The sequence below is a fragment of the Calidris pugnax genome, unplaced genomic scaffold, assembly GCF_001431845.1.
Source record: "Calidris pugnax isolate Ruff unplaced genomic scaffold, ASM143184v1 scaffold18, whole genome shotgun sequence".
Classification (NCBI taxonomy): Eukaryota; Metazoa; Chordata; class Aves; order Charadriiformes; family Scolopacidae; genus Calidris; species Calidris pugnax.
Genome location: NW_015090812.1, coordinates 11447383 through 11469345, shown reverse-complemented (window position 1 = coordinate 11469345; position 21963 = coordinate 11447383). Strand labels below are relative to the sequence as shown.

General features: G+C 36.4%; 1 protein-coding gene across 1 annotated transcript in view; it reads right to left on the bottom strand.

The window, feature by feature from the left end:
• The window catches only part of AK5 (adenylate kinase 5), a 101153-nt gene that overhangs the window by 26266 nt on the left and 52924 nt on the right, over positions 1-21963 (bottom strand). Inside the window, exons 8-10 of the mRNA XM_014939166.1 lie at positions 19661-19737; positions 4420-4462; positions 3289-3333 (exon numbers count right to left, since the gene is read on the bottom strand). Of these exons, the coding sequence (XP_014794652.1) occupies positions 3289-3333; positions 4420-4462; positions 19661-19737 (165 nt within the window). The remainder of the gene's footprint in view (positions 1-3288; positions 3334-4419; positions 4463-19660; positions 19738-21963) is intronic.

The window sequence follows — 21963 nt, the reverse complement described above, 5'->3', positions numbered from 1 at the left end:
TTTTTTGTTTGGTGCAGTTTTTTTCTGTTTTGTGGAGTTTTTATTTTTGTGACTGGCAGTAATTATGTAAGTTTCAAATATTAGAGCATCCCCAAAATTTATCTTTGCATTTCTTTATTTTTTTATTTTTCTCTTGCATTTTACTTTGCAAGCCAAATTTAACTTGGTTTTGCCTCTTTTATTACCCTGTTGCTATCTATCATATTTTTGACTTGCTGCTTCCACATCTCTGCTTTGCTATCTGGATAAAACATTGAAATTGTTGCTTAATTAATCCAAGCTGACTGTTATTCCAATTAATTCCTACATTAGCTCTAATGTAAATCTTTGCTAATTAGATATTTTTTTTCTTTCCCTTTTTGGACAATTTTCAAGGGAAATGAGTGGGGGAGGGAATTGTTTGCTTTTTTCCCTTTGTCTTATAAACAGTATCTCAATTTGTCAGTGATGGCAGATGGTGTATTTATTTGAACTAGTCTGTAAACCACTTCAAGTGCACATCTTTAGAACTCTACTTTTCAAACATTTTTATAAGCATCTTATTATATCCTCATGAATACGTCTATGTAACGAGTAAACATTCCTAATGACACCTGAGACAATTTTTCCCATTCAGGTACCCACAGCAGCATGCTCCAACCCGTCTTCTTTGCTTTTTTTCTAGCCATGGAGTACACAGCCACAGAGAATTTGTGGTGCTTTTTTTTTCCTTTCCCACCCTCCCTCCAAGTTTTACAGTTTTGTTCTGCTCCTGTGAGCCTTCTTCAAAGTTTTCTTTTGTTCTTGCACAGCGATTGCACTTCAGCTCCTGACTGACACATAAGACAACTTTATTGCCAAGGCAAAGTTGGCCATGCCAACCTAGCACCAGCAAGAAATCTGTCTCTAGGAAATACCATTTACCTTCAGTACCTAGATGGAGTAAAATCAAGTTTTTGCAGCCAAATGAGTAGCCATGAATATCCCACAGCAATCACATTAAAAAAAACCAAAACAACCAAACAAAAACCCCAAAAAAGCATCCCCAAAAACCAGATAGGAAAAAAAAAAACACCAAACCAGAAAAAATATATCTTCACTCTTCACATCAGACTTCAAGAAGCTTTTTCAGGGGTAGAAGGATGGGAGAACTTTGGGAAAAAAGTATAAATCACTCTACATAATTTGTTGGCAATCCACGCTTGAACTTAGTCAAACTTTTTGTTAGAACATTTTCAACAACGAAAACATAGACTTTTGATCAAGCAGAATTTTCCTCTGTTCCTGGAAAGCATTTAGTAGTGAGTTGGATTTTAGTCTGAGATGGATTTAAAAGTAGGAATAAATAAGGAAAAGGTGTGTTTTCAGTTTTAAGCTGGAAGATGGATAGTAGATAGCCTATAAAAATTATAAATGAAAATTAAAAGCCATTCTTTGAAAAAGAAAAAGCAGTCCAGAGGTAAATGAAAAATATGCCTTACCATGGACAATTTCAGAGACAAAATTCCTTCAGTGTCTTCACATTTTAAAAAATTTGTGTTTGTATAAACTGAAACATAATTTTCCAATAAGATATGTGAGGCAAAGGGAATGAAAATTTGTCATTGAAGGAAGCAGCAGGAAGGTGTATTTCAGTAAGCATGGAGTTACTGTTTGCTTAAAGACTGAAAATTAAGTATTATGCATCTTTCCCTTAAGAAAAGTCTCCAATGAGCTCTTCAGTAACCTAATTTCAGTTTTTCAAACACATAATATCCACCATAGGTTTGCAATAAATTGAGTCAACTTGTATTTGGTATAAGACAGAGTGAGATAAAAGTACAACACGTAAACATGCTGTCTTCTCACAGAATCCTTTAGGCTGGAAAGAACCTCTTGGTATCATCTAGTCCAACAATTCAGGGTCAGCTAAAGTAGGGTGCTCAGGACTTTGTCCAGTTGGGTTTTGCAAATCTCTAGGGATGGAGACTCTACAGTTTCAGTGTTTGACCACCCTCACAGCAAAAAAAGTGTTTTCTTGTGTTCAGATGGAATTTCATGTATTTTAAGTTGTCCCCACTTTCTCTTGTTCTGTTACTGGGCACCACTGAGAAGATTCCAGCTCCCTCATCTTCACTCCCTACCATCAGGTATTTATACATATTGACAATATCCCCTGGAGCCTTCTCTTCTCCAGGCTTAAGAGTCCCAGCTCTCTCAGCCTCTCCTCATATGAAAGGTGTTCCTGTCCCTCAAACATCTTTTTGCTGGTCTTGCTCCAGTAAATCATTACCTTTCATATACTGGGGACCCCAGAACTGGACACACTACTCCAGATGCAGTCTTGCCAGTGTTGAATAGGGAAGAAGGATCATCTCCCTCAAGCTGCTGGTATTGGAATGTTATTTGATGCTTCCCAAATTCTGAGTGAAATTTCTGTTCATTTATGACGAATTCCAGAAGTCACTTTTTCCTTCCCCACCCAATGAAAAAGAATGCACAAAGTGACTTACTTCTATGTAAAATTGCACTTCTGGCTATCTGTCCTTAGGTCTTTGGAAATCTGTAGATCCTGCTGTATATTGTAAAGCAGTTCTGAAAAACTCTGCTTGATGCAAACCCAATTACTCTTTCAAAGTAATTAGTACCAAGCATTAAGCTGAAACGTGTAAATCTTCACATTATAATTAATTTGTTTTAAAAGGCTGCTCAAAGTTTATGCTAATTACATTAGTCACATTTATATAATAACAGGTATTAACATGGTGCTTTTTCTCTGTGGACTTCCAGAAAGCAAACATAAAGTAAACCTGCAAAGCCTCAGTACATGTTAAGCATCATGCATGATGACTAGCATGTTGACTTTTTAACAGCATGTTGAGCACATGCAGAATTGAAACCTGTACTTAGAAAAGTTGTTTCACAGATGAAGAGGTGAAGAGACCTGATTTTTTTCACTAAACCTTAGAAATCTGAGTTACAAATCCAATCTAGTAACATTTTAGTTAATGCTGGTGAGGCAACTTTGCTGTGGGAGATCACACAACACTACTGTAACTGCACAAGAACCAAGGTCATTCTGAATATGTTCACACTTAAACATACCTCCTGCTCTGAGCTTTACACAACTGTTATTAGCATAGTCAGACCCAAGTTAATAACTTGATATTAAATCCAAACTCCCTTTCAAAATACTAAACCGCCATTGTAGTGTAAATACTCTTAACCAAAATGTTCTGCTAAACTTTAAAAGAAATCATATGCTTATAATCAGAACTAAATAACGTGGGGATTTTCAACTGTAGCGGTTAAATTAGGAATCCTACTTACCGACTACAATAATGATGTTTGATTTCCTTAAATCTTCTGAAAAGTCTAAAATGAAAATAAAAATTCTTTAGTTGGCAAGAGCTAGTAATTTTAATCTTAGATACTTCCACACTGAACTGTGTAACACTCATGCAAGGTGACCTGATTTCACGAGATTTACTTTCTGTTATAGTACTCTGCATCCCAAAAGCAGCTATTATCCTAAAGCTTATTTATCTCCCAGGTTCGTAGTTCTCACTGCAGATATGATAAAAATATTTTACCTGAAAATGAAACCTTACACATCAGTTCTTTAAAAAAAAAAAAAAGAAGAAAAGCAGATGCATCTTGATGTCATAACCTGAGCCATTACATTTTCCTTTGAACATGTTATTACATAATAATTGCTATAGAAATTTGTCTACATCCCATTCAGATTTTATATTTGGTGCACTACATCAGAAATGTAATCTTAAACTCCCTGAGCCTCACATTCAGCCAAATAATAACAATCTTAACTGAAATCCAGGTATTACTGTCATTTTAGCACCAAAACTACTGTATGTACTATAGCTTTGCCTTTTACTGAAACTTTAATTTTTCAAAAAAGCAGTTCCTTCTAGTCTGAGCCCCAGTCATTGGCCTGATTATACCAGTACAGAAGCTGATCTTGCACCATCTGAGCCTGCTGGAATCTTATTATGTCTGTGACTTAATCACTTAAAAGACACATTTATTTACCACATACACTTTTGATTTTTATTATATGGCACGTACATCCCTTATTACATAATATCATTAGCTGTAAAAGGTTTGATTAATCTTTTCATTCCTCTTAGACTCTCAGCAGCTCATACTTTCCAACAAGCTTTTCATAACTGACAATTTCTGAAAACACCTATGAGATATGAAGCTGATAAACAGTAATATTTTCTAATAATTCTGGATCTACTGACCTAAAGAGTGTAAAAATGTCTTTTACAAGCTTTAATTTCCATTCAAAGAGAAACCACACAATAAAATCCTTTGAGACATAACTTTCACAATACAAATAACCTGAATTCACTTTACCTTATAAGTACCTATTTAAATACAAGGGGAAAACAAATGTTTCAAAATTAAATGGCAAATGGTACTGAAAAAGAAACTCACCTCCTGTGCTCTCATAACCAGAAAAACTTGACTGATCCTCCTCCTGTTAATTAAGCAATTGACACATTGAAATGTCAAAATATTCTGCATAGTTTGCATTTCTTCTTATACCTGCTTATCTGTATATCTTAATATCTTTTCCATATTCTAACCTCTTGGTTTTAATCTGTGTTGAGATACGGTTAACAGTGTCACAGAAATGCTGTTAGTACTGTTCCAATTGGTAGAACGTGAGTATGGAGAGCCCAAGATAACTCCAGATGATTAACTGGCCCATATTGATTTTGTGAGGAACGGCTCTTTCAGTGTCCAGCTTCACAGTTCCAGCACAATAAGTAAGCAACCAGTGTGCATGCTCAATTGCTTCTGAATTAAATATGGAATGATAAGCTGTTAGTAGTGGAAAGGCAATACTGGAGTAAGTTCTAGAGATGGGCTAGTGAAGAAGTGAGATGAAATTCACCTTTGGTCTAAAACAGCTTGAATGTGGTTACCTTCAGAATGCAACACAAGCTACAAGTTGTTACAGAGGCTGCTGAACTTAAAAGAGTGATTCCACCAGCAAAATGGGGAACTTGGCTTGTTTTTTTTTCCTGATACTTGGCCATTTAGAATTATTTTGTCATGTATTCTATGTTATAACCAATGAGGAATTAGAAATACTGGCCAGCAAGGGTGTCAGAGTGGGAATTTTTTGTTGTTCTTATAAATCAGAATTACATATATGCTGGACAGTCTAGGTTACGTAGCGTCAATATACTCACACCATCAATACTTTAAGCTAGTCTATAAAATATCAATAATAGCATTGACAGTAACATGCTCCTCTTACATCATCAGCGCGTAATATCAGCATGGAATACGTTATGCTAGACCGCTCAAAATAGCATAGGGTTATCAAGCTGTAGTTTCTTACAGTTCTGCTTCAGTGTGCTGTCAGAAATAGCCACTGTTAGCAATTTGTATCGCTGCATGACCAGATGAAGTGAAACGACCAGCCTGGTGAATAGAACGGGGAAACGGCTGGGCACTGTAATTTGCCAGGCTCTGGCACAACCCTTGCAGGTTTCTCCTTGTGTTCCCATCATCACTGAAACAGAAGTGCTCTTCATTAGGCTGAAGTACCGCTACACTGGCTACACAGAACGCTTTCATTTTTTGATTCACAGTAATTCTCAGCCTATTACACTGCATGAGGAGAAATACCATCTTAAAAAAAAATAAAGGAAGAAAGAGGGGAACAAAATTTAAAAAAACAACTGGATCCAATAAGTTTGCAGGAAAGTATTTCAGGGGAAAGAAGTTTTCAAATAAGACATTAATCTCTTTCCCACAATTGAAGTGACGGTAGGACCCTACATGCTTTTTCTTTGATGTAATAATACAATAAAATATTTGACCCTGCAAAGGATATATTTCATATAAAAGGCCTGGTTTTAGACTCAGCTTCTTATCATGCCTTTGAAGGTTTATGGATCAAAATAATTTTAAGCACAAAGTTTAGAGTAAAGTTTCTTTAAAAATCAAGATCACAGTCACAAGTTTACGATCAAATGAAAGAGGCATTACTTTTTCCAGGTAATGCTCTTTGTTCTCCCCTATAATTGCAGAGTGAAACTGCCTCTGTAACTGGTGGGCTGCTCAGAGCAGCAGGTGATAATAAAGGTCCATTTTAGTTAGGAAAAGCTCTAATTTTTTAGAGCTGAAATACGCAAAGGCTAGAGACAGAACTGAAGCTAAGTAAGTTACCAGCTGCTTTTACTTGACCAACCATATCTGCCTTACTAGAACAACAGGTTAACTAACCAATAAGCCACACTCACATAAGGAACAAGTGCTATGAAAAGCCATTAAGTTGAATTCTAATTACAACTCAAAAGCAGGTAAACAGGAAGTGTGACAGTGACAATGATTGGAAGCCAGAACATTGAAATAATGAATTCTGTTTATTTGTGTACCTGCTCACTTTTCAGGTGCAGAAATATTGTTTTCAAAAGAATTGCTTTTTCTCTTCACTTCCCGCCCCGCCCCCAAGGAGCATCTGTTTCATAATTCTATAAAACAACTGAGCACACAGATTGATACTAACGGGACCACCAGCCTTGCTGAATTTCCATGACAAAATAAGCTTTCCTGTATTTCAGAGAATAAGTTATTCCATTTTCAGGCAGAACTGAATGGCATCAGGAGTGAGGAGTGGAAAGAGGTCCTGAAAGCCTGGTCTCTAGGGGAGCTCCAAGAAAAGTCTGGAGAAACAGATTAGAACAGTGGGGCTACAATTAATTCGGTTTTGATGACAACATATTCCTACAGAGTTTTCAATATTCTATACCTAAACCTGACCTAGAACCATTTCCCTTCACCTTTTTCCTCCCAATCTCTTCAAAAGTACAACCAGCTTTTCTACTGATCTGGGTGAGGGGCTAGACTTGCTGTTTGGCTTGCAGTCCCTTGTAGAGAGTGGGAGAGACCGGCATCCTGGTTAATGCCAGTCCCTTATATGTACATTTGACAATACCTATTTCTAATTGTGTCTTTCTAGTAATTAGGTCTCTAAACTGAGAATGATTTGACCTATATCAGCTTGAAAGCCTGGTTACTAAAGCACTTGGAAAAAAAACCTGTTGGATTTAGCAAGCGATCACATTAGGAAAAGACCCACCAATTACTAGATTGCTAATAGTATTTTACACCAAATTGCCACCAGGAATACAGTGATTTAACAGCAGAACAATCTCTGTATTCTCAGTATAGCCGTTTCCATTTAGGTGAAAGCCAGGTGACGAAGATCATAATCTTATATGTAATGACCTCTGACAAAGGATGGGTAGTCTGTAATTTCAGATGCTGTTAGACTCAGGTTATACCTACAAATATTATCTGGAAATATATCAGTTAGTGGGGCATAACTGACCATGTAACTGCTTAAAGAGTATCAGTGGTACATTAAAATCATTGCTAAACAGAGAAGTTTGCTACCTATAAAGAATCTCTTATCTGACATTTGCCCTTAGGAGTTCAAAAATGCAAACTTCTGACTGTATTCTGACTTCTTGTCATTTAACTCATTATTAGTAAATATCTGATTAGTAATAGGTACTTCATAGGTTAATGAGTTACTGCCTGTCATTGCTAGGCTGTGAGGTAATTTCCATAATAAAACAAACTGGCAGTAAGTCACAGCATATAATAAGGAAATGATACAGAATTCTCCAGATCTTTGTCTTGCTACTAATGAATTAGGACTCTTAAATTGTATCACTTTAAAGAAAGCAATAAAATATCTTCTTTTTTTTTTTTAATCTAAAGAAGGGACATTTTCTTTATTAGAATTTAATGACAACTGTTGTGAATATTTATTACCTGATGAAATGAGAAAGCTTTTCTGTTACACAATAATAAGCCCTGCTCCAGTCCTTGTTGGTTTGCTTTTTCGGTTTGGGGGTATTTTTTGTAACATGGAAGAGAGGAAAAGCATTTCTCTTATCACCTTGTTGTCACCTGAATGCTTCACGAATACAGTGGTGAAAAGTGCCTGATACATTTTATTCAGACTTCTAACAGATATAACAAGAGTTCCTCCTAGAAATTTACTGCAGAGGATAAATAATCATGGATTAAGGGAAAAAAAGAGGCAGTAGAGTGAGACTGAATTTAAAATATAGCATGATTGTTGCCTAAAATTATGCTCAATTTTCAAGATTGGATTTGAGAATGTAAACATTCAAAGGAGCATGTCAGGCATAAATTATTTAAACAAATAAACACTACATTTTCTCTGCCTAAAAACATTTGCTGAGAATTGAAATTAATGTGTAAGCAAAAAAAAAAACAAAACCAAAAAAAACCCAGCATAGACAAACACAACTTTAGTGCAGAATGACATAATGTATGCAGTAGAAAGCAACAACTAAAGAGTATGTATTATCAGCATTCTTCTCATACTAAACCCAAACCCAGCAGCTACTAGAAAGAAAATTAACTCTGTTCTAGCTGAAAGCAGGACACTGGCAAGAACTGACCATGTGGATTTATTATGGTGATCTCATCAGCATCCCTTTGATGCAGGTACACAACCATCAATTTCTTAGCACACTGTAGTTGTATAATTCTCCCTTTCCTGCTGTTAGTTATGCAAAACACTGGTACTCCTGTAGCATTTAATTTCTTCAAATAACACTACAATTCCACATAAATCTTTCCTGTATTTCCTGTGGGAATAGAGGCATGGGCATTTCCATTTTAGCAGAGATATTAAGTGACTTGTTGATGTAAACACAGTTATATATAGAAGCAGAACTAGATTTAGGACTTAGATTTCCAATTGCACCTCTTAAGCCTGTAGTATATTTACTTTGAATTCTTAGTCCTCGATAAAGTAATATTAAACGAAATCTCAGATGTTTGCAGATGATGCTTCTACATCTAGTACCCTTAAGATCAGCTTTAGCTCCCAATTAAATAAACTGTCTCGCTGATTAAATATAGTTTAAGGAATCAGAGAGCAGTATGAGATGTCTGTTGAGCATCGTCTGGATATACAATTTGTCTGCTTCAGCACAGTCCAGTCTGATAAATCTGTGTGGTTTTAGAATTTGACATGTGTTTGCAGCTGGATTTAATAGACATATACCTAATCACAGACAACAGTCTTTCAGATTAGATGTATGCAGCCTCTGTTTATAAAAATGTGGTTATCGCTGACTGGTTTCCTTACATATATTGCAAAAGGTAAAGACCCTGAGCAAGCTGTAGCTGGGCAAAGTTAAACTTTGGAAGAAATTTGGGCTAATCAGAGCTCATCTTTGGAACTTGTCTTTTAAATTCCTGTGTTCTTCCTGTAAGAGCAAATGTTTAGGTTTTATGAGATATGCTGGGTTAGCCGCAGGTTTTATGTATGGGCAATGGTCCCTGGGAAAAGATTTTACGAGCCATACAGTTGCTTGCCTTTAAATTTGATTTATGATTCAAATCATTTTTTGAGGCTGAGCTGTTTTCTGCAAGCTGAGTGTTAAAGTATGCCTCTGGAAAGCAGGGATGGCTGTGCTCTGACCTCCTCTGGTTCAGAATTAATGAATATGTGTAAATAAAATAATATAACTGTATAAATACATTTGGATTTCAAGGCTTTTCTTTCCCTGAAACGCATATCTTCTTATACAGTTCATACTGCTTAGCAGAGTGGAGTTATTTGTGTCAAAAGGGTCTAATAGGAATTAAGATCAGAACAGCGCTAATGTTATTTGAGGTGATGTTTTTCTTGTTCGGAGTGCATAAAACTTGAAAATGCAAAAAAATCAGTGTTTGTAACAACATCTACAAAATGCTGATGGATTATAAGATCACTATGATTCCATTTTACTTTTGGGTTTCTAGCAAAGTCAGAATCTCTCTACTGCTATTCTTTTAAAATAAACCTTATTATCAGTTCTGAAAATAAAACAAATTTCTAGCTATAAAGAGGTAGAGATTAAGTCATTTTTAACACCTGTAAACCAAGACAGAGTTATCTGTCTTCTAAAGATAAGCAGTGTTTTTTCAGATTTTTCATTCTTGTTCTTTGATAGCATGAAGAAGAGTATCTATCAGTAGAGTGGAAAAATCAAAATCTGCTTGCTACAGTGTGGGAAGGTTGGGGTTTTGTTAACTTCTGTAGGTTTTTTAAATGACAAAAAATACATGTAATTATTATCCATGAAAATGAAAGCAGAATTTATTTAGATTCATATTGATTTCCAGACGCTAGAAAACCCTTTTAAGGGCAAATTTACCAACCAAGGTATGCAGTAAGAACACCTCTCCCAGCGTGGTAGCGGCATTTTGCACAACAGAGCAGCCTAAGAGTGTTCTGGTAAAACAAACGCTACTTTTGCAATTTTTATATTGAGTTTAAAAGGCAAAATTAGAGGGAAAGCATTATATCTAGCTTGAAGAAGAACTGGGGCTTGATTTTTAAATATCTTTGTGTTTTGAAGACATTTGAGAAACTGGACACCCAAATTACCAGTTGATACTTATTATCTATTGCTCATTGTAAAATACTTTTGTCACAAACAGTATTCAGTTACTTTTCAGTAGATCTATGTTTATTAAAAGTTCTCAGCGCCCACAAAATTCTTCCCAAAAGTTATCACTATTTTTCCTTTCCTTTTTTCTTCTTTTCTGTAAATTGCCATAATTCCTTAAATGATTCTTCTCTATGTGGCCTATTTATGCTGCTTGGTATAAATTCTCCCAGGGGCTTTTTGTTACATCAAGCCACTGCAGCAGAGAAGTGCAGCAGGGGACCTTCCAGTGCATTTGAACTGCAAACTTGGCATCGCTTAGCTCCTTTTCTTAGACTGCTAATGACAATGCTAATGAATGAATCCCTCAAATCATACTCTGTTGGCACCATATGCAGAGTTTCTCTGCCCGAACTTTTATGTTGCTTTCTGAGGGCTAGAAATTCCATGGTTTGGGGTGGTTTTGGGTTGTGGGGTTTTTGGTGTTTTGTTTTCTGGTTTTGGTGTGCAGGTTTTTTTTAAACTTTAGATGAAAAAGGCTTTTCTGTAAGCCAGTGTCAGTTAAATTTCCAAAAAGAAAAAGATACAAACACTTTGATAAGATTCAGTTGTGGTGGAGCTCAGCAATTGTTCCTCTTGGACGAACTGAATGTTCAAGGTGTTACTTTCCACAGATAACCTAGAAAATATTATGCTGCTACTTCCATGCATCACCTTGGCACCACCCATTTATTTTGTTAACATGACCTCCATTATTTTATGAAGATCAAACTCAATGACAGGTGTAGTAACCCATCATTAATTTTAAAGATTTGTTACAGGAATTCAAACTGTCTTTAGGAATATAAACAGCAAAGGAGTCAAGGGGAGAATGTAATTTTCACTTGTAATCTGATTTTTCTAAGGACATTTAATTTTCTTTAAGATATATGTATTCTTTTATCTGATTCTTTAAGATGAAAGTATTTGTCCTCTATTATATATGTCTACAATTGCCAGTATGTTCAAAAATGTCTTTTCTATCGCTTGCTCCCCTTCCAAGCTCTTTCTAAACCCACCCAGTATCACACGTCGCAGCACTTACCCAAGTAACTATACACATTACTGTGTAGTAACGTGTTTGATATAAAGCTCTGTTCTTTATCTTACCAGTCATAATCTAGCACTGCTAGTGAAAAAAGAGAAATAGGTTGTTTGGTTTCAGGATGGCACCACAAAAATGAGTAGATGCCTTTCCCTTGTGTGGCAGATGATCTGGTCTTGAGACAGTGAGTAAGGGCTGCTGGCACTGCTATGCCCTGACCACATTTGCCGTTTACTAAAAAGACACATGCACAGATACATAATTGATAGACATGTAACACACAGAATTGCAGCAGAGGGAAAGAGGGAAGAAATGTAGACCCAGGAAATGTATCTAATGAGAACAGACCTTTTAAAATATGGAAGTAGAGCATCATCTGAAAGATCTTAGTACAGAGAAGGACAAGAATAGGGTGTTTTAAAAATAAGACAAGCATGTGGCCTCAGATCCTATGATTTGCTGCTATTAAGATATAAGTTGACAGCTGTGTTCAATTTTACCTCTCAAAGACCTTCTCTGCTTAACATTTCACTAAGCATATTCTAGGTTTACTAAAACACCTATTTATGTTTTATTAGGTAGTTTTATAACTTTCAATGAGGAACTTTTGCAGTATTTATAAAGAACTTCTCTGATAAGAAGGAATTTAACAATGGGAAGAAACAGTCCACAGATCTGACATGCACTAGCGTGAAGGAATTCTAAAACTAGGCCACCTCTCACTCCTTACGACTGATATTTAAGCTTAAATTGACTAAAGCTGACTGCACAATCATGGGATACATAAGGAGGGAAAGGACACCAAATAGGAACCATATGGCTTCTTGAAAATACATAGAGAATTTTTTTTTAATGTTTCCAATGTACCCAGCCAACCCATCCTTATGCTTCAATATAATACAAATAAGTTATTTAAAGAGCTGTTTTGTACCCTATATAGTAAAATTGCATCCTTGCAACCACTGTAGTTTAATATGTAAATGTAAAAATCTATAATATGTACTTTGGCCATGATTGAGAAATATTAGTATTTTCTATAAAAAGATGTTTCTTCTTGAATGCTTTAAAATATAGGAATTGTTGCTACAAATATTTTTCAAGAAAGGGCTTTGCTATCTGTCTTCAGGGACACTGGGCTATGTGAACAGAACCCATCCACAGCCCTGAGTAAGGCGTCTAAATCTAGGAGGCAGAGAGAGGGGGATTTAAAATACACCTTTGCATTTCTTTATCAGCTTTAGGTGCAATGTGAAATGTTCTGATGTGAGTCCTATTTGCATCAACTGTGTGGGATGCCTGATATGCCCTAAGAATTAGGCAGGTTCTCTGGGCTGTAAAGGTAGACGTGTAAAATACAGAACTTGTAAATTTAGCTGCAAAGTGGCAGAGGGGCAAGCTGGTGTGAGGAAAGGAGGTACACTGTCCTAGTGCTATAGCCTAGAAAAATGAGGGTGAGAGAGTGTAAATTGTGATGCTTTTTTCTAAACACACCTTCCACAAGCCACAGAGAAGAGCTTCCTAAGTTACTGCAAAAGTATTCAGTGGAGCATAAATGCAGCACATCTTGAAGAATGATGCTGTCACTGTTTAATCTCCAGCAACTCACATGAGCTCACCATCCTTTTAACTGAGTCCTCGTGCCCTGTACTGCTCACCAGAGCTGCAGGCAGCAACTTTTGGTTCAAACTCAGAAAAGGAATAGGGATGCAGACTTCAACTAATCTTGGCAGCTCAGTCCCCCCTAATATCTGTATCATCAGAAAGTAAATCAGAACAATGTATGTGAAAGGAGGAGCAAGCAACTGTTTCTGGCATTCCAAAGAAAAAATGCAGATTGAGCCTATGGCAATTTTTCTTGCCCCTTTTGCCATGGTTTGCATGGGTGGAAGTAGAGCAGTAGGCTTTCCTTTACATGCCTTTACTACAGTGTACAATAGTGATTTTGAAAGAGAAAAATAATTCTTCAAGCTTACAAAATTATATAGAAGCCTCAAAACACTTGGCTTGAGCTTATTAAGGGAGCACTTTGTAACAGGCAAACTGTAGTACTTTGTTTCTAGAACTGATTTTTTTTTTAAGCGTTTAATAGGATAGTTTCCATGGCAACTTGAACCGAACAGATTGTTCATTGACTTCAGTACATTTCTATTAAACATCTTTTCTCTGTAGTGAGGCCTGCCTCTCCAGCTCTTTCATCTCTTTGGATGCTTATGCATTATCTCTTTTTGCAGATATCTTTAAACTAGATTGGACTCCACCTTTCTGTGCTCTTTAACAAAAACAAACGTTGAGGGTACAGAGTTTCACAATCATTCTCTGAGCTTCCTAGAATCTGTTTTCTTTTCTATCACATACTGCCATTTTAATAAGTTTCCCTGTAGAACCAGAATCTGTTATTCAAATTGATACCACTATCTATCAGAGAAAGAGAAATGGACACTGCAGAAATGCTCAGCATTAGAAGTCCAAATGGCTTCTGGATACTCTTGGTAAGAGTAAGGTACTAAAACCTGTAATGATTAATGCTGCACAGCATATATGAATGTAACTGGTTTTATACTAGAAGTTCTTTATGTTCTCAAGTAAGGAGAAGGAACACAATTAAGCACGTTCTCGATCTGAGCTCTTAAATAATTTAATCAATGTTTATCTGATTTTGAAAGGTAGGTTTAGAAGTCCCAATGAAAATTTTTCCAGCTAACAGAGATGTGCAGTTTGCTTTTTGTTGTATTGTAATGTCAATCCCTGGAGCCCTGTGTCTGAAGGGTTAAATAAATTGATTGTATCTTCCAGGTAGAGAAAATGGAGTCAAAGCACAGTGGCAACTGATTTGAAACATAGTAAATGGAGGAAAATGGTCTTTGGTTTAATACACAGAGCTTTAGGTAAATGAGGTTTCAATTTGCTGTTGCCCATCAGTTTTAGGAATACTTGTGTTCTGCTTCTGCATTGAAAAGAGACTTTCAGGGCCTTTTCATTATCTCTCCTGAATATGTAACATTCAAGCCATGATAATCTGTCAGACCGGAAACATTGTTGCAGTCTTGGTAGCAATAGAGTCTGTTTTGCATCAGTTCACTTAAAGCTTTCCTCCTGCTGCCCTAAAGCCTGGATCTGTATGTGCTCTGGGTGGGAAATGACAGCGAGCTGTAAGAGGAGTTGTCACTACATGGCAACAACTTTTAATCAAGAGCTTGTTTCCTCTTGTTAGAATGAGAGTAAATCTCTTTGAGGGCTTTTTTCCTCCACTTCATCTTGGTTTTGCTTGTTGCTTTTCAAGTGAGCTGTCACATTTTCTAATTATAAAACATTCTGCACTTGCAGCAAAGATTGGGTTATGCAATTTTCTTAATTCAATAGATTGCTTGTCACTGCTGAACAGAAAACCTTTTATTATCTTTCGGTCTTTTTTGCATCTACTTTTCCTAGGTCTTTGACACACTTGGGGAAAAAAAAAAAAGGCAATTTGCATATGCCATTGCATAAGTAAATGCAGTTTGACTTTGGAAGGACATGGAAATGCCTCAGTTATGAACTGGTAATTTCCTTTGAGGAATGCATTTCCATGTTTTGTAGATGTGAAATATATTCCCCTGCAGTTTACCTGCAGTTTACCTGATTTTCATGTTTCCTAAATTTTAAAGTTATCAATTCTATAAGCACTTTGTTCTACAGTTGTCTGACTGCATGTCATAACTTTCTCTCTAATTAGTCTAAATATTCCTCAGACTAGCTAAGGTTGTCTTGAAAGCCTTGTTTCACAAGAAAATAATTGGATGCTCTTTTTTCCTGGAACTCTTTGATGGGATTCACTGATGCCAATTTTTCAATACTCCCTTTTGGCCTGAATGGACTTGAAATAAGCCAAATGGTAGGTTTCTAATTAAAAAATTCAGTTCTTAAAGATAAAACTTGACTGATCTCTGGAAACAAGTGGTATTATATTGACAGCCTCTCTGGCAAAGTTGAAAAATTAAATGGCAAGCAGAAATGAACACAGTGAGCAGTGAAAACCTGTATCACACTTCAGAGTATTCCAGCAGCAAAAGTCAATCCTTATACTAAACAGCCACTAGTCACGTCAACAGCAAGTTCTGCATATTGAGAATATTCTATAAAGCACAGATCTTCCCTCATTAGAAGCTACACTGTTGCACTCAAAAATGACTGGCACAAAACACACTCTGGATGTCTTAATATGGCTAAAAATTATCAGTTTATCTATCAGTGCTTTTATGTTTTTCAATCAAGCCATGATTAATGTAATCATTACTCCAGAAAAGTCTATAGAGATTGCTACCATGTTAAACTTTGGCTGGTTTTTCCACAAGCCATTCTCAATGAGAGGTACTGTCTGCTTTTATTTATATTTTTTGGAAGAATATATTTTGGGCACTCATTTTAAAAAGCTAGATTATTCTTCTGTAATACATGATCTGACAGCTACAGATTTAAGCAAGAACAGAAAGTAGTGGTTACTGATTTGGAGAAAAAAATGTTTTGGTTTGTTGGTTTCTGTTGTTGTTTTTTTTTGTTTGTTTGTTTGTTTTGGGTTTTTTTGTTTTTTTTTTTGTTTTTTTTTTGTGGTTTTTTTGTGTTTGGTTTGTGTTTTTTTGGTTTGTGTTTGGTTTGTGTTTGGTTTGTGTTTGGTTTGTGTTTGGTTTGTGTTTGGTTTGTGTTTGGTTTGTTTGTTTGTTTTGGTTTTTTGTGGTTTGGTTTGTGTTTGGTTTGTGTTTGGTTTGTGTTTGGTTTGTGTTTGGTTTGTGTTTTTTTTTTTTTTTTAAATGTGGGTATTTCCCTCCTGGCTTTCAGTGCTGTAGGGTTTTAGTGATTAGAAGTGTTCTAGTTCTTGAAGCATTCATACATAGCTGGTGCTTTTAATTTAGCTTGCTTTTAATTTAGTTACATTAATTTAATTGAATGTTCATTTATAAAATGTAGAATACAAAGCTCAAGGTTTTTCAGAGTTATTTTTCATTCAATTTCCGCTGCATACTCCTCCAGAAAAGCCAGATCTTAGGATCTTAGCCTGCGTTAGTGTTGCTTTGCACTGTTTCAGTAACAGGCACCGAGTGTTTCTCTGAATACTTTGCTGAATTTTGGAGCACTCCTAGATGAGCTGATGACTACATCGATAGTTGGAACCACACCACTCATTCTACTTGTTCCTGCCTGCCAGTAAGAGAGGTTATTCTGGAAGAAGTAGCTTAGATCTGAAGAACTCAGTAACTTCTTTGTTGGCTTAGTTTACACTGGAGGTTTTTCGTGGCTCATTCCAAGAATGAGAAAATGCGAAGGTATCTCTTTATGTCCATTTCAGTTGTGCCCAGTGATACTCATCCCCAGCTGTGCCTTTGTCTTCAGTACATGTTGCTCTAACCCCCAACTCCTCTTGTTCACTGACTACCAAGATGTTCTGCTAAAATTCAGCCATTTTTAGCAGCTCAGCTGTGCAAGGTTGCTTAGAAACAAGCCTTCTTATCCCCCACATTCTCATGACAGATTTCCTATGCAATAACATCGCTGCATGACACATTTGTATCCAGACACGCGTTCCTTTCCCACTTGAGATTCTCTGAGTAAAGAGTGTTGGTGCTTCATGCAATTCGTAAACAGCATGTGGTAAATCACTGGAGTATTAAATCACTGCCATAGTCAAAATGAGCTGAAGTTTCAAATGTCAGCAGTTCCTCACTCCTGATTTTAGTTATTGATCTTTTCTTCCTGAGAGTAATTTATAATTTTCTTTTTCAGACTGGGTAGCTAGATGGTATTATGACTTTATGGCAATCTCCATTCCCTTCGTTGCTTCTGTATATAATACTTCCTTGCACCATTTGCAAATTTAGATGGTAAGGGCTTTTGGTTGCAATTTCTTTCTCCTTTATATTTTATTTATATTTGTACAAGGCATTTCATATGAACTGGGTATAAAAATAGTAATTAGTAACCAAAATATTTATATTTTTAAAAAAGACACCAATAAGTATCAAAGGTATCAACTTGCAGTTGAAGAGAGTCATTGTCAGCCACTTCATATTTATATATCTCTCTTTGACTGAAGCATTTTTAGCACTGCTTTTACTTCATTTCTCCTCCTCTGTTTGATAACAGTATTGCACTCTTGCCAGAATGGCAATGTGTTGGTCTGGCAAAATGATGAGAAAAGCAAGCTGCCACATCTGGCAAAAAGAATATTTGCTATTGACAAAGACAATAAGGTCCCATCTCAGTCTTCTTGTCTGGTCTCACGCCTGAACCATGTTCAAATTCATTTAAAACTAGTCAGTGCTTTTGTGAACTGTGCAACGTGTCATCAGTGAACCATATAACTTGAAATAATAAATTATTATATGATTTTCATATATTTCTTCCTGTTAATTTTATTTTGTAAATATAAAACTTGTGTTTATTATTTGAACAGCATTTCAAACACTATAAACCAAGAGTATAATTTCTTTAGTGTTCATACTCTGCCAAAATAATGTATTTAGAATGTTTAGAGTGCAAAATTTAACACTAACATAATCCAAACATGATTTAAATATATATTCCGATTTATAGGCCATAAAGGCCTAAACTCTGCAATAAAGAAGTAGTACAGTCAAGACAAAGATGACAAGAAACTTAAGAATGGGATTTAAAATGAGATTTGGAGACAGAGGCGAGCTGTCTACTTGAAAAAAAAGCCAAACTGAAATAAATGAGCTGAAAAGAACTGTAAGAGGATCATAAATTAATAGAAATGAATAGGGCTAGAACATATAACATGTTGCAGGTGAGGATAAAGCATTGCATTGAATAGTGTGAAAGAAAACCAATGAATGAATGGATGATACTGAATAAAAATTCAGTTTTGTTGGTCCTGATTTTGTTACTAGCTTTGAAATTTCAGAAGATATCTTTTGCAAATAATGAGGAAAGAGGTGAGAATATTTGCAACTGCATTTAGTTGAATGATAAAAGAAACAGAAAATAACATTCTTTGCCAAGCTGTTCACAAATTGAGAGAAGTGTTTATAGTATTATTGAAGAAAATGCAAGCAGAGCTGTGCAAAAGTGAAAGGCAGAAACCAAAACATACTAAATCACCACCCTTAAGTATGGCAGCGTGATAGGCAGATGGCTTCAGACTATTTTTTTTTTTCTAATTGTAAGTAATTCTTTTAAAGCTTATTCACACCACAGTAACAATAATAATAACATTTATCCTTAGCACAGTATCCAAGCCACAGGAACCTCCTGTGTTTCGGTTTGTGCCCATTGCCTCTTGTCCTGCGCTGCTGAAAAGATCCTGGCTCCACCTTCTTTGCACCCTCCGTTCAGATTTCTGTACACATTGATGAAACACACACACACACACGCACACCCCGAGGTGAACACTCCCAGCTCTCTCAGCCTTTCCTCGTAGGAGAGATGGCCCAGCCCCTTAATCAGCTTAGTGGCCCTTTGCTGGAAGTTCTTAAGTAGCTCCAGATGTTGTACTGGTGAGCCCAGAAATAGACACAGTACTTCAGATGTGGCCTTATCGATGCTGAAATGAAGATTAGAGGCAAAAGTTGTATACAACTTTTTTTGCCCTCTCTAGCCTTCTTTCTTCCTATGTACAAGAAAAACACTACCAAAATCTAGTTTTTAGATGTGGATAGAATAGGATCAGGAGAAATGCTGGTTTCAACACACTGTAAGCATTTGTTGTTATTCTACTGTTAAAAACATTTTTTCAAGGGGAGAATGTTTGATTTGGTTTTAATTAATTTAACATTTTTAATTACATTTAACACTTTTTTTGCTTCCATGCTTCTCCTTTGAAAAATGTTTTACTCCCTCTTCTTAAGTATACAGTAGACTTACAGTGCATTCCAACACTTCTGTTTGCCACTTTTGCCAACATTTTAGAATTTGTGGAAGCAACTCAGCAACGTACAGTAATGGAAGATGTGGGCTCTTAATACCACAGTATTATTCACTCTTTCTTCATAACCAGAAAGTAACCTCTGTGTATCACGAATTTACTTATTTTACTTATTTATTTAATTTTACTTAAAAAGCCCTTTGTACCCTTAAAGTTTCACTAACTTGTTCAGTCAAATGGTATCACACAGTATGTACATAAACTAGAAAACTGTCTAGAGAGAGGCCATACAATTACCTGGTCTTCAAAGTCAAATTCTGTATAAACAGCATCTCCAGAATCCATAATCAGACTGCAATCAAGTTCATTTGGCCCTAAAATAGGAAAGAAAACTAGATTTCAGAAATGGATTGGAAATTTTCACTTTATATGATGAAACACTATAATATTTCCAGTTGTCTGTACATATGCAAAAACTGTGATCCAAGGAACAATTCACATGCGCTAGAGTATCCTCCTGAATGGTATTCCACTAGCAAAGCCTTTAAAGCATCCATAAAAGCTACCACAGATCTTAATTGGGAATGGTTATACTAAAGGGTGAATTGTATCAGCTAGATTGCAAATTTATTGGACAGAGTGTTCTGTGTGTCATGACTTGCAATTGTAAAGTTGCCACGGGGATTTTGGCTCAGGGAAGAATACAAACAATGTTTAGGAAAGAGAAAGGAAATACTGACTAATTGGTGATTAGCAGATAAGCATCTTGGAGTGATGTTGGTAGGGGACAAAAGCAGCATGCTTCCTGCAGCCACAGTCCCCATTCCTATCCCACTGCTTTCCAGGGTGACAATGTGTCTCTGCCCCTTCTCCCTGTCACCTTCCTGTGGCAGGGTCAGCAAGTCATGCAGCCTTTTGCGCTTGGAATGACAAAATTCAGTTGCTGAGAAGCCTTGACCTGGCGGAGCTTCACAGTTAACTTCACCTGAACTGCTGAAGGTACAGGATAACAGAAACTGGGTTTGGTATTTCAAGAAGTCATGTAGAGGGGTCGTCATTGCTAAATTGGAATGGCAGGATAAAACACTAATCACCTCCCTATATAAACATAGGAAGGGTGTAGTATGGGTAGCATATTCATAGTCTGGTGTTATTGCCCCATTCAGATTATCTCACTCTTGCGCAACAAGGAAGGAAAGTCTCCTGTGTCCTCCAGATGGTGCAGACCTAAACTAAATCCTGCATGTATTCAGCACACATTAAAATGTCAATAGGCGTGTGACTATAGGAGTATTTTTCACAGAATTATTAAAATGAGAATAACAAAAATACTGTAATGACACACAGGGATCTAAAAATTGTAACCAGACAGTAGCCATAGGTGAATCCAATCACTGTCTTCATGTGGCGAGCAACAGGTAACACCAGGGGAAGTACAAGGTGTGCTTTATTTTGTGCCCTCATGTCCCTAGTCAGACAGGATCACTGATGAGAAAGAGAAAACAACTCTGTCCCTCCTGGGTTACAAGTGTCTCTACCTGGTTTGATGTTCCTGCAAGCACTAGCATTGAGAAGATACAGTTTTAAGAATACTGCTGACCTGGAGTTGTTTTCTCACCATCAGAGATGTTTGTATGGGTGGCTGTCTGTAATAAGCACTATCAATAACAGATTTTGCAGTTCAATTTGCGCCAGATGCATTTATGTATTATCTGCTTTTGTTTGCTTTTAAAGTTTACATAGTAATAATCTATGTAGGTGGTGAACTAAACATCACTAAGAGAGAGAACAGAGGAGAGGAACTGGATGTCATGATGACTAAAACCATAACTGCTTGGTAGAGATGATGATTCCAGGGTGTCTTAATTCACAATCCATATTACAATTGCTGCCAAATTTCTCTTTGATGCAACCCTTTGGACTACGTAAGAGATACCAGGGAAAGACTTGGGTCTACCATCTGCTGGTGTTTTTGTTCTCCCTCCCCACCCCACAGTGTTCACATATACTTTATCAGATTGTATAAAAAAAATAACAGAAAAGGATTATACTATTGCTACTGTAGAATGTCACATGTACATATGCAGCATGTTCTCTGGCATATACACTTTATCATCTTCTGAAAATACCTGTCTGTAAAAGATATATGCAACCAAACAGATTTACAACTGCTGAGAGAACCTTAATTTTTTGATTTATTTTACACAGCTGACATCTCACTCTCAACGTTGTATCATTGTTGATAATATAATTTAACTAAGCTTCATTCGTCACCAGCACTGGCCTACCTTGACACATCAATCACTTTTAAAGGCACTTGTGTGCAAGTATTTGATTAACTGTCACTTAACTACCAAGAGCAGTATGTATCCTTAGCTAGAAACGTTAATATGAAATATGGTGCTGCAAACTTAAATGTAAAGGTCAGGCTGAAAATGAACACTCATGCATAATGTATCTTAAGTGATAAAAGCTAAAGTGGTTTTACAATTTTAATATGGTCAAGCTTCTTAAGGCATTTTTTCTTGAATTAGGACACCAGTTTCCTTGGGGAAGCATCACTCCTTTTTAGGGTATATTCAAGGAAGGTAAGGAAAATT